Genomic DNA, 13,127 nt, shown 5'->3' on the forward strand with positions numbered 1-13,127 from the left:
TGGGTGCAAGGATTTCATCCCGATACCTAATGGCAGTGAGACTGCCGTTCTCTGGCCTGTAGAGGTCTGTTCGTCCCTCCATGGAAATGCCTCCCCAGACCATCACTGACCCACCACCAAACCAGTCATGCTGAATGATGTTGCAGGCAGCATAGCGCTCTCCTTGGCTTCTCCAGACCCTTTCACGTCTATCACAGGTACTCAGGGTGAACCTGCTCTCATCTGTGAAAAGCACAGGGCGCCAGTGGCGGACTTCCCAATTCTGGTGTTCTATGGCAAATGCCAATCGAGCTCCACGGTGCTGAGCAGTGAGCACAGGGTACACTGCAGGATGTCGTGCCCTGAGGCCACCCTCGTGAAGTCTGTTTCTGACTGTTTGGACAGAGACATTCACACCAGTAGCCTACTGGAGGTCATTCTGTAGGGCTCGGGCAGTGCTCAACCTGTTCCTCCTTGCACAAAGCAGCAGATATCGGTCCTGCTGATGGAATGAGGACCGTCTACGGCCCTGTCCAGCTCTCCTAGAGTAACTGCCTGTCTCCTGGAATCTCCTCCATGCTCTGGAGATTGTACTTGGAGACACATAAAATCTTCTTGCAACAGCACACATGGATGTGCCATCCTGGAGGAGTTGGACAATCTGCGCAACTTCAGGAGGGTTAAGAAATCGCCTCATGCTCCCAGTCATGATGATGACTCTAGCTAAAGCCAACACTTGTGGAAAAACAGTTAAAAAAGATCAAGAGGGAAGAACTTGAAATGGCCTCCACCTGCAAAACCAGTCCTGTTTTGGGGACCATCTCGTTGTTGCTCCTCTAGTGCACCTGTTGTTAATTCCATCAACACCAATGCAGCTGAAAGTGATTAACAACCCCTTCTGCCGCCTACCTGACCAAAACCTTATCAGAAAAGTCTATTTGAATTCATGCCATACTTAAAAATTTTCCTTTAATTTTTTTGAGCAGTGTAGTTATTTGATATATAATTTATATATCGTTATATGGGCCTGTGGAATAATTTGAACTGCAACCGATGACAAGTCCGGCGTCGCGGCGCACACGCGGCATTGTTTACATAAAGGACGATAATGGATTTAATGATTTGGAGTGACAGATGGTTTTATGAAGGTGTTATTTATGTTATAGTTATTTGGATAACTCTTAATATTACGTCAGGCCCATTCTCAGCTCTTTGTTTGTGTTTATGTCACGTTAGCATACCGTATCGTTTAGCTTGTTGTTGCTCGGTCATGTCTGTTCTTGGTGTTGGAGTTTGTTGAATAAATTTCCCCCAAAATGCGACTTATACTCCGGTGCGACTTGTGTTTTTTTTTCACTTTATTGTGCATTTTATGGCTGATGCGACGTATATTCCGAAGCGACTTTTAGTCCGACAAACACGGTAATTAAACATGAAAACACCTGCGGTTTATAGTCCCGTGCAGCTTATATATTAACAAAACAAGATTTTCCCCGAATTTTAGCATCAGTTTGGAAGTTGAAAATTGGTTCGGAGGTAGATGCCAAAAAAAGGCGAGGCTCCAGTTCGTATCTTGAAAAGTTCGTAAGTACAGTAATCCCTCGCCACTTCACGCTTCATCTATTGCGGCCTCGGTGCATTACGGGTTTTAATGAAAACAAATATTGCGGATATATTCGGTGCATCGCAGCTTTTTGCGGTGTTACTTGGCTTTGTCTGCCCATATGACTTTACAGCACACTATTGGCTGGTAGAGACGACAACACCAATGGGAACATGTTGATCTGTATCCTTGCCGCTGATTGGCTTAGAACTGTAAGAGCAATTCTAACCATGCTTTATCTCAGCCTACCGCAGTCGCGTGACGTCGTCACTCTTCCACTTCGTTCACGTCAGCAGAATCGGCAGCATCTCTGATTTGCTTTTCCTTCTGTCAAAAACGAGGCAAGACAACTAAATGCAACATGGGCTCACACTAAATTTAAAGGAGACAAGGAGGGCTGGAATGCCGGTAGAGCATGTTGATGAGGCAAGCTGTCAGAGAGCTCGTGTTGTGCGTCATCGAAGCAGAAGGGCATAGCAAGCTTTTTAAAGCTGTTTAAAAAGTTTTTAAAAATACAATATTGTGTTTAAAAGTAAAATAACGTTTTTAAAAATGAAATTATAAAACTCGTTATAACAGCAGACTAGCCGTGACACGTTTACACTTTAAAATGTTTAAAAAGTGTTTAAAAATATAATATGTTTAAAAATAAAATTATGAAAGTCTTGTGCGGATGCCCTCGCGCTGGTCCGCGGGGGCACGTCAGCCCGTCAGCACAGCGTGAGCAGAGGAGGGCCGTGACACATTTACACTTTAAAATGTTAAAGTGTTTAAAAATACAATAAAGTGTTTAAAAATAAAATTATAAGAGATGCCCTCGCACTGGGCATCAGTTGGCCAGCACGGCAACTGCAGAGCGGAGCTGTGACATTAATAAATTGTTTAAAAATAAATTTATAAAAGTCTTGTGCGGATGCCCTCGCGCTGGGCCACGGGGGCGCGTTAGCCGGTCGGGGCGCGTCAGCCGGTCAGCACGGCAAGAGCAGAGCAAAGCCGTGACACGTTTGCATTTTAAAAGTATTTAAAAATGCAATAGTGTTTAAAAATAAAATTATAATAAAAGTCTTGTGCGAATGCCCTCGCGCTGGTCCGCGGGGGCACGTCAGCCCGTCAGCACAGCGTGAGCAGAGCAGGGCCGTGGCACATTTACACTTTAAAATGTTAAAAAGTGTTTAAAAATACAATAAAGTGTTTTAAAATAAAATTATAAGAGATGCCCTCGCACTGGGCGTCAGTTGGCCAGCACGGCAACAGCAGAGCGGAGCTGTGACATTAATAAATTGTTTAAAAATAAATTTATAAAAGTCTTGTGCGGATGCCCTCGCGCTGTGCCGCAGGGACGCATCAGCCGGCCACCACGCAAGAGCAGAGAGGAGCCTGAGACGTTTACACTTCATAAAAGGTTCATAAACGTCTTGTGTGGATATTGAAACAATATATTTACTCTTATTTATTTTCTTATTCATCATCATCATCGGTTTAAAGTCCGTTTTCCAGGCACCGCTGGGTTGGACTGGGTTCTTGATATGGTTTTCTTCCACCGGGAACGGTCCATGGCCATCTCGTGGTTGATGCCGAGTGCCTTCATGTCGGCTGACACGGTCATCTGCCAGGTCTTTTTAGGTCGGCCACTGGGTCTTGTTCCCTCTACGTTATACGACATAACTTTCTTCACCCAGTCGTTCTCGTCCGTCCTCACTACATGTCCGTACCATCGCAGTCTGCCTCTCCTCATCACATCCACTATGGCCTCCACTCCCATCTTCTTTCTCAGCTCTGCACTGTTTTTTTTCTCCTTCATTGACACACCACACATCCATCTGATCATCCTCATTTCTGCTCTGTTTAGTTTTTCTTCGTGTTCTGTTTTGAGGGCCCATGCCTCACTTCCGTACGTCATACTACTTCTGACGCAGGCTGAGTACACTTGGCCTCTCATCTTCAGGGATGGGGCCTTAGATGTTAAGAAGGGCATGAGTTCCCTGAATTTCTTCCACCCGCTTCTCACCCTTGTGGTCACTGCTAGGTCCACTCCCCATCAGCGTTAAGCATGTCTCCAAGGTAGCAGAAGCTGTCCACCACCTCGTACATCTCCCCATCTACTATGAGCCCCTCTTGCTCAGCTGGGTCTGCTTCGGCGACTTCTCCCCTGCACCGCTTGCATTTGAAGGTCTCCCTTGCAGCTAGTAGGCTGCCTTTTACTCCCCTGCATCTCCGGTGTACCCATCTCTGACAACCCTTGCACCGGATAGAGTTGGCTTGCACCCCCTTCCCGCAAACTCCACATGGCCATGCTCCTGACTGTGGTACCACTCCCAGGCCAGCACCACCGACCATGACCTTTGATTTTGCCGCATTCACCTTCATTCCTTTCACTTCCAGGCAGGTCTTCCAGGCTGCTAGCTTCCTAGCTAGGTCTTCTCGACTGTGAGCCATCAATACCAGGTCATCCGCGTAGAGCAGCTCCCATGGTAGTCCACCCCTCACTTCCCTCGATACCACATCCATCACGATAGCAAACGATAATGGGCTGAGCACCGATCCCTGGTGCACCCCTACCCTTACTTCAAACCCATTACTGTCGCCAACTCCTGTTCTAACAGCTGTGCATGCTCTGCAGTAGAGAGTCATCACAGCCTTAACCAGTCCCTCTTCCACGCCCGACTTCCTTAGGGCCCATCTCACCACCTCCCTTGGCACCCTGTCGAATGCTTTTTCCAGGTCAACAAGAGCGAAGTACAACCTCTTCCTCTTCTCCTGGTGTTTCTCCTGCATCTGTCGGATGACAAAAATTGTGTCTGTTGTACCTTTACCAGGCATGAAGCCATACTGCATCTTGTCCACCTCTACCCGTGACCTCACCCTCCTTTCCAACACCCTCTCTAACAACTTCATTCCATGCTCCAGCAGCTTTATGGCCCTGTATGACCCGCATGCAAGCGGGTCCCCCTTCCCTTTGAATAGCGGCACCAGGATGCTTCTTGTCCAGTCCTCCGGAATGTGTCCCTCAGCGATGACACTGTTACCCAGGTCAGTCATCCACTGCACACCGACGTCTCCCGCTGCCTTTAGCATCTCTGCCACCACTCCAGATGGTCCAGCTGCCTTTCCATCCTTCATGGCCTTCATGGCTTTCCCCACTTCTGTTCGCGTGATCAGGCCACATTCACCCTCCACTTCGTCGCATCCCACCTCTCCATCCCAGTCATTCTCCACATTTAGCAGCTTCTCCATGTACCTTTGCCATACTTCCTTCACTCCTCTGTTGTCTGTCACGATGTTGCCATCTTCATCCTTTACACAGTTTGGATTATTCTTATTCATTTAAATAAATATGTTTCTGAAAGTCACTTTGACTTTAAAATGTTTACAAGTGTTTATAAATACATAAAAATAGTTTAAAAGTACAATAAAGGTTCATAAAAGTCTTTTGTAGATATTGTAACAATAGGTTTTCTCTACATCGCGGATTTGCACCTATCGTGGTCTTGGAACCAATTATCCGTGATAAACGAGGGATTACTGTATAGGCGTTCGTAAGTAAGAGGTACCACTGTACGCAAAAGTAGCGTAGCGTTACCCCCTTGACATTATCTGACGGTAATGTTAATAAGCAGTGACAAGAGACACCAAAGAAACCGCTGTAAGTGAAAATAGAAAAATCCACACAAAACGTCTGAATTAGTGATATATATCCAGACTTAAAATCTGCGTTAGTAATATCTGTCCACACATAATGTCAGACCATCTGGACAAAATCTTCATTAGGCGTCAGTCATACAGGTGACAAGACCACTCTTGGCAAGACTTCTGACCCACCCTAATTAACTTCTGATTGCCTCACACCATGGCTCTGGCTTGCTTTATTAGTTGGGAGTAGCATCAATTTTATACCTGATGATTTAATTGGATCGCCTCAACGTAAATTATTTTCCCTGGTCATTTTTCTCATTGATGTAAATGGAGAACTTTAATCCATGCAGATTCAACTTCTTACGTTTGTTTTTACAACCACCAAGCTCCCAAGAAATGCAAGACAATTTACAATGCAGTGACGGTTAATCATTGCTCAAGAGGGGGTGTAGAAAACCGTTCAAATACACCGGTCTGTGAAGTGAAACCCGTTGAAACCAATGGGAGCATCTGACCTAAAGTTCCTCTTTGAGTTGTTTCTCCACAAAAGTCCCCAGAAATAAGGTGGATACGATTAAACCTACATCAATTTCAGAATAATTCAGTTAAGACCTTTAAGTGGAAATTGACATTGTTTCATCAGCAACAGTGGATACAAGAAATAGAAAAATCCACACTAAACGTCTGAATTAATGATATATATCCAGACTTAAAATCTGCGTTAGTAATATCTGTCCACACATAACGTCAGACCATCTGGACAAAAACTTCATTTACATAAACTTTATTAGTCCCTTTAAGTGGAAAATGACATTGTTTCATCAGCAGCAGTGGATACAAGAAATAGAAAAATGCATGTAGGAGAAGACAAGTACATTGCACTAGTTACAAACCAAAATGTTAATGCTGTAATTCAACCTACCAATATTATTATTACTTGTGAATTCAATAATGACTGCTTCATTGAGTCTAAGCATGTCTCCACAGCCTACAGCGATACTGCTCACTAAAAGACGTTGAGTCAAAAGAAGAGCATGATTGTAATTTGGGTCTAGAAAGTCCCAGCCGACTTCCAGAGAACCTCTCCAATGGCAGTGTCGGAGCCAATTTCTTCAACTGTGTGGATGAGCATGACAGTCAACCACTTCCTGTGGCTAAAAGCCTTGAAGATCTGAAGAGTCTGCAAGGCTATCGACAGCTTCAAGCCAAGTTCTCCAGTCAGGTCAGAGAAACAGTATATTTGTTCGTTCTTTTTAACTTTTCCCTGTTTAGTCGAATGTTTTTCTATGATTTCTGGTCTTATAGTTAAGTCAATAAGATATTTTTTTCTGTATCTTGATTTTTAATGGCTTCAATAGTACTTTAAATACTTTTTAATGTACTTTGGATCAGGAAAAGCACATTGAATTTGTATGTATATAAATTAAGCTGTCTTGCTTTTGCCCTGCAATGTCAGGTATGACTACATTTTCTAGCAAGATCAAAACCAAAAGTTGTATTTTTAAACTTTTGAATGACCATGAGTTTATAAATTCTTGTTTCAAATACTAAGATTTAGGTCGTCTACAACGTCTCTTTACAAACTATGGGATCTGGGAAAATAGATTCTGCATGTTTTCAGGTTCCATTACCAGAATCGGGGGTGAGGGTAAAAATTTGATAAAATTGTGCCCGAAATATTCTGGAAAACATACGGTTTATTACACATGCAAATGTTGCACATTAGCGAGCACTGATTTCATTAGGCAATTTCCCTTAACTTTTGGGTATTTTCAGATTTTTCCGGCAGTAACCAGGGAGAGATATAGTATAGCATATGTTTATCTGCATTTTATGAGGAATTTTAGAGATTTGTAGAATTTTTTTTTTTTCCTAAAAAAATTAACTGTAACTCGACAGCAAACTAAACTATGACCAAGCTATGCTAAATGAACTAACTATGGTGATAAAGCACTAACTTGAAAATTCATATGATGAAATCAATCTTAAAAATCTCGATTTTTACACGCTTCAATTCCATGCGACTTTCTGTGTAACGCAGTTTGGTCATGGACCCCAATTTGTTTTGTGGTAAATACATTTTCAAGTAGTATTTTAAATGGATAATATAAGGACCGTACAAAGCTAAATGACTTGCGTGTAAACCTTAGTGCAGTAGTTCTTAACCTTGTTGGAGGTACCGAACCCCACCAGTTTCATATTCGCATTTACCGAACCCCCTCTTTAGTGAAAAAAAAAATTTTTTTTCAGTCAAGACATAAATGTTTTTTACTGGTGCACAAAATGAGCCGTGCATAGACATCACCATGTTTGAAGAACAAAACCAATGCATTGCATGAACTCACAACAAATTACATACCGTCAAATCAGTGTGACTTCTCCTTTGTGAGACCATGCGTCATCACGAATTTACACGATAAATCAGGTGTGTTCAGACCTTCGCAGTGGAGGCTCTGCTGAACCCCTGGGACCGACTCACCAAACCCCAAGTGTTCGATCAAACCCAGGTTAAGAACCACTGCCTTAGTGCTAGTGATTTTATGAATTTCAGTGAACAATTTGAAGGCGTTCGACACTAAGAAAGTCGGACTGTTTGATCTCTGTGACTGCTTTATTCATTAGAGTTATGGATAGGGCTTTATTCATTAGAGTTATGGATAGGGTAAGGGTTATCCATTCCCAACATGGTACTGTGCAGTTAACTGTAACCAGGGGTCTTATTTTGGCAATTACAAGACTCGACACAGCTGAAATACAGATATTAATCAAACTGTACAGTATTGGCCCCTTTCCCCATAAATACCGCAATGTGGAGGTACATCTTAATACATTGTATGCAATTGTTTCATTTCACCAAAATATATGCAATGTTTTTTGACTGATGAAAAAACAAATAATTGTCATCATTTTTGTCCTTGCAGCGGAAGGACCTTCATTTCTGTGAACACTCACCAACACCTCCGAGCCTCAAGCTCCCAAACACTGACAACAAGCTGATGGGAATCAAATCAGATAAAACTGAAATTCCCTCTTGGGAACCTCCTACCTGCAAGAAAACACAATCAGATAAACTTCTCATGCAGGTAAATCACCACAACAGTAACAGTTCAGGCCTTAAACTACAAGACTCATCCAGCCCTGGCAATATTACCATTCCTCGCCCTCATGGAAGAAAGAGTGCTGAATTCGGAACGGTGTTAGCACCTCTTATTGGCCAGTCTCAATCTAAATCATCTAATGAGGAGAGAACAAAAACAGGTGGTGAAGATTTTCAAAAAGCCCTGAGTAAGACCACAGACATGTTCAATGTTGCAGAGGATCACATGGATTTGATAAGCCTGCTGGATCCCTTTAACAAGTCACCACAGACTAGTTCCGCGTCAACAATGGATGACATGAATATTGAGATGTTTTCATCGTCTTGCAAAACAATTCCTCCTAGAGCTCACCCAATGATCCAGCCTCCTTTTCAGCCACATAATCACATATCACCTACTGTCTTTACTCAGCCAGTAAAGATTTCACTCCCTCAAATCCAATACATGTCAGGTGGGAGAAGAACACCTTTCAACACAGTCTATGAACCACCAATTGGCTCTTACCCCCACAATCCAACCCAGCCGCAGTCTTTCCCTGCAGTCTCTGAGGTCTACAAACAACAATTACCTGGCAGGCCCACTCTTTCTCCCAGTTATCGAATGGGGAACTCTTCCTCACTGCTTCACTCATCAACCAGCAATCGTGCCATTTCAGGACTGACCAATTCAAAATCTGTCGCAAGCACTGCCAACACTCTACCAAGGCTGATTAAAATTGAAGAAGACATCCACAAAAGTCAGGATCTTTTTGGCGATCTTTTGACGATGATTAAACCAACCACACCTCTTCAAAATAGTATAGATCAGCTCCAGAAGAGATGGGAAACATTTGACTAAAGCCTTTCCTTAGACTTATTACTCTGGCATAGCCAGATGTTTTTCATTAATGCATGAGAAACCTCTTTAGAAAAGCTTGAAATATGGTATTATGCTGAAATAGGAATCAGTACATTTCCATTTGTTCCTTACACAAAACTCAAACTGTGATTAAATATGTTTGTATGGAATATTAAATGACATATTAATAAAACACCACATACATCAAAACCTACAGTATGTAAAATTTTAATTCTGTATTGACCTCAGTAACCCCAAATTAATTAGAAACACTATGTTTATATCCAGTTAGTAACCCTTTACAAACCAAATATTGACAGTATTCAGGTTTATGAAGGCTATATAAATGTGCTACGAGTCGAACATGCTCTTCTGTTTTTCCAAAACACAAATAACCCCAGGGTTACCCCCTTTTCTAACAGTTTGTATATAGAGTATATAAACTGTAAGTCCATACGTCTAGCGCACAGGTGTCAAATTCAAGGCCCGGGGGCCAGATACCGCTCGCCACATCATTTTATGTGGCTCGCGAAGACAAATTGTGCATCAAATTCCTGTGTCATTACTAGAATTGCAAATTGTCTTCACTTTTAATATCTTTTTTTCTTTTTATATTTGACGAGTTTTTACCCATCTGATTTGAAAACGAGTTATTTGTCAGTTTGTTTTGTAGCTTTTACTGTATATAGTAATATGAGTTGCTCATACATTTATTTGGGTTGACAGTCATAATGGCCCTCCGAAAGAAGCTATGACTACAATGCGGCCCACAAAAAAAATGAGTTTGACACCCCTGATCTAGCGTGAAACTTGCTAGGAACACTGGCTAGAAACACTGGCCGGATTCAATATGTTGCGTCTTTGCAATGTTATGTGTTAAAAACGTCGCAATACATAACAATTGCCTAGCAGGTGATATTTTTAACATTTTCCTTGCATGAGAACTGAGACCACGCGCGGGACTTTGAGTATCAACTTGAAACAACATAATGTCTCCTGATGCCTCCACACAAATAAGTGTTGCTTGTGCAACTGCATCAAGCCAAATTGAATAGTATGCTATTGTTTTTTCTCCATAGTTTCTCATCAATCACGGAGATCATATGAGAGTTTGAGGTTCCTTATCTGCCATCCGCACAATCTTTCGTTGAAATCTCTCGTCAATTTTTCTTTTCCGTCCACATCTAGGGAGGTTAGCCACAGTGCCATCCATGGGCTTCAAACTTCTTGATGACACTGCGCACAGTAGACACAGGAAAATCCAGGTCTTTGGAAATGGACTTGTAGCCTTGAGATTGCCCATGCTTGCTCACAATTTTGCTTCTCAGACAGTTTTTTGGTCTTCTTTATTTTCTCTATGCTCAATGTGGTACACACAAGGACACAGGTTGAGTCCATTTTAACTGGCTGCAAGTGTGATTTAGTGAATGCCACCACCTGTTATGTGCCACAGGTAAGTAACAGGTGTTGTTAAGTACACAAATTAGAGAAGCATCACATGATTTTGTCAACCCTTTTTTATGTTTGGTGTGGAATTATATCCAATTTGGCTTTTTGACATTTCTTTTTGTAGTTTTACATTAAAGACAAATGAAATTTAATATCAAAGCATTTGTAATTGCAATCATTTTCTGGTAGAAATTGACCATTATTTGACAGAATTGCAGGGTTGCCAATACCCTTGGCTCTGTCGTGGCTAAGTCGCTCCGGAGTATAAGCCATAAAATGCATAATAATGGAGAAAAAGATATACCGTATTTTCCGCACTATTAGGTGCACTTAAAAACTTAAAATTTACTCAAAAAAACACAGTGTGTCTTAAAATGCAGAGCACCTCAATCATCAATTGATGAATTTGTTGATCCATACTGGTTGTACACAGCGCTCTGCCAAAATGTTTCAGTACGTTTTAGTACGACGAGTAAATTACAAGGCCGCATCGCTTCCCAGCATTACGGCAACCGTGGTCAGGGGGCGTCACTGAATAGCTGTTTTACCCATGAGGCTATTTCATTTCAAAATAGGCTGTTCCGTTAATGTTTTCAAGTACGTTTAAGGATCAATATCCAACGGAATCATAAATAAGCAGCACCAATGTGTTAAATCAGTCTTTAGTCGGTTCCGATCACTTTTATGGGAGAGAGTTTGAGAAACGTGATTGTTTACAGGGGGCTGTCACGAGACTTTGCTGAGGCTCATGGGAGTCTGCGAGCTGAGGCTCATGGGAGTTTGCGGGTGGCTAATGCTATAATGATAGCTGCTATACCAGGGGTGGGCAAACTTTTTGACTTGCGGGCCGAATTGGGTTCTAAATTTTGACCGGGAGGCCGAACCAGGAGCAGATGGATGTAGTGTTTGTGTGAAGTAATATAAACGACCTGTAAAGGTCATTGCATAAAAGGTTTTGGCCTTTAGTAGGTAGTAAAGCGTGGATATTCAAAAAAAGTTTTTTGAAAACAAATGCATTTATTAACAGCATTAAAAAAAAAAATCCCTAAAAAACTGCTATCAGTGATTCTCATAAAATACGACACTGTTATTATGAATAACAGTCTCCATCACTTCAGTGCCTGCAGGTCAGATTAATGAAAGATGTTCATCTTATGAGATCACATCAAACGGCAAACATTCTGACCAAATATATCATCTTGAAGAATCGGTGAAAGCATACATCTAAATAAAGTAATCAAAACGGCAACAAGGTGAGGGGTATCTGAAAATCAGAGCAGAGTTTTAACCTGGTAACAGAGGTGAGGAAACGGGAAACACTTCCTTAAAGTAAGCCTTAAGAACTTTACAGGTTAAGATTAGTCACAAACAGGTGGTGCATCAATGTCCTTGAGCATCCTGCATTGTTTGAAAATGAGAATGGTCGCTAGTTTCAATCCCTGCTATTTGTACAGATCATATTCAAAATGCATTTTTTTAAAACAAACTTGAAAGCCTCCCCTTCATTTTCAGTGGGAACAGTGTTGTTTGTCTCCCTTTTTTGCTAGTGTGTCATAGTCTGCAGTAAAATTTGTTGTGGCAATTCTTAGGAGAGATCCGAGGTGTTGGTCCGTTTACCTAGATCTGTGACGGGTTGATGTTGATGTTCATGTGGCTGAACGTCACGTCGCGTACGTCGAGCCAAATTGGCCACTCTTTTTAAACACTCGGCACTCAGTGTCCACCTTGCTTTTCCTTGGGCGACTCATTTTAATGGAAGGATTCCAGGGGAAGGTTTGTGGGTGGCTTTAGCGTAAAACTGTATCCGAAAGCTCGGCGCGCAAATTACAAGAATGCTGTCGTCACAGCCCACGCTCTAAATTCGACACTGATACAAATAGAGCGCAAGTGCGCCATTTCCGTACTACTGAGTACATACACGCACTTGTGAGTGTGCACCGAGCTTTCTGACACGGCTTCCGGTAGTAAATGCGCAGGCAAGTGGTTCCCCATCTACTGGGGAAACGCAGTCATTGCAGGCAAAATTACCGAGAGAAAAAAAAAAAAGTTTAATAATACAATTTATTTAGGGTTGGCGGGCCGGATTAAACGGTCCCGTGGGCCGGATGTGGCCCGCGGGCTGTAGTTTGCCCATACCTGTGCTATACGCACGAGGCTATTTCATTTCAAAATAGGCTGCTCCGTTAATGTTTCGAGTAAATTTACGGATCGATATGGATGGGAAACATAAGTAAGCAGTACCAATGTGTTAGATCAAACTTTAGTCAGTTCCGATCATTTTATAGGAGATAGTTTGTTTGTTTGTTTCATTGGTTATTGGCTAGTGGATGCCTACCGCAACCCTAGTCAACCTCAGTTTGTTGCAGTATAGCTTCTATTTTATGCGCCTTTTAATCCGGTGCGCCCTATATATGAAATAATTTCTAAAATAAAAAATTCAATGAGGGTTCGCTTTATAATCCAGTGCGCTTTATAATCCAGTGCGCTTTATGGTGCGAAAAATACGGTATATACTAAGTCACACCAGC

General features: G+C 42.1%; 1 protein-coding gene across 10 annotated transcripts in view; it reads left to right on the forward strand.

The window, feature by feature from the left end:
- dennd1a (DENN/MADD domain containing 1A) overlaps positions 1–9,364 on the forward strand; it is a 147,529-nt gene extending 138,165 nt beyond the window's left edge. For all 10 annotated transcript variants that reach the window (XM_049738648.2, XM_049738645.2, XM_049738649.2 and 7 more), the window contains 2 exons: positions 6,203–6,437; positions 8,137–9,364. In XM_049738648.2, the coding sequence (XP_049594605.1) occupies positions 6,203–6,437; positions 8,137–9,150 (1,249 nt within the window). In that variant the 3' untranslated portion in view covers positions 9,151–9,364. The remainder of the gene's footprint in view (positions 1–6,202; positions 6,438–8,136) is intronic.
- The last annotated feature ends 3,763 nt before the right edge of the window (positions 9,365–13,127 follow it).

This window comes from Syngnathus scovelli, chromosome 13 (assembly GCF_024217435.2).
Source record: "Syngnathus scovelli strain Florida chromosome 13, RoL_Ssco_1.2, whole genome shotgun sequence".
NCBI lineage: Eukaryota > Metazoa > Chordata > Actinopteri > Syngnathiformes > Syngnathidae > Syngnathus > Syngnathus scovelli.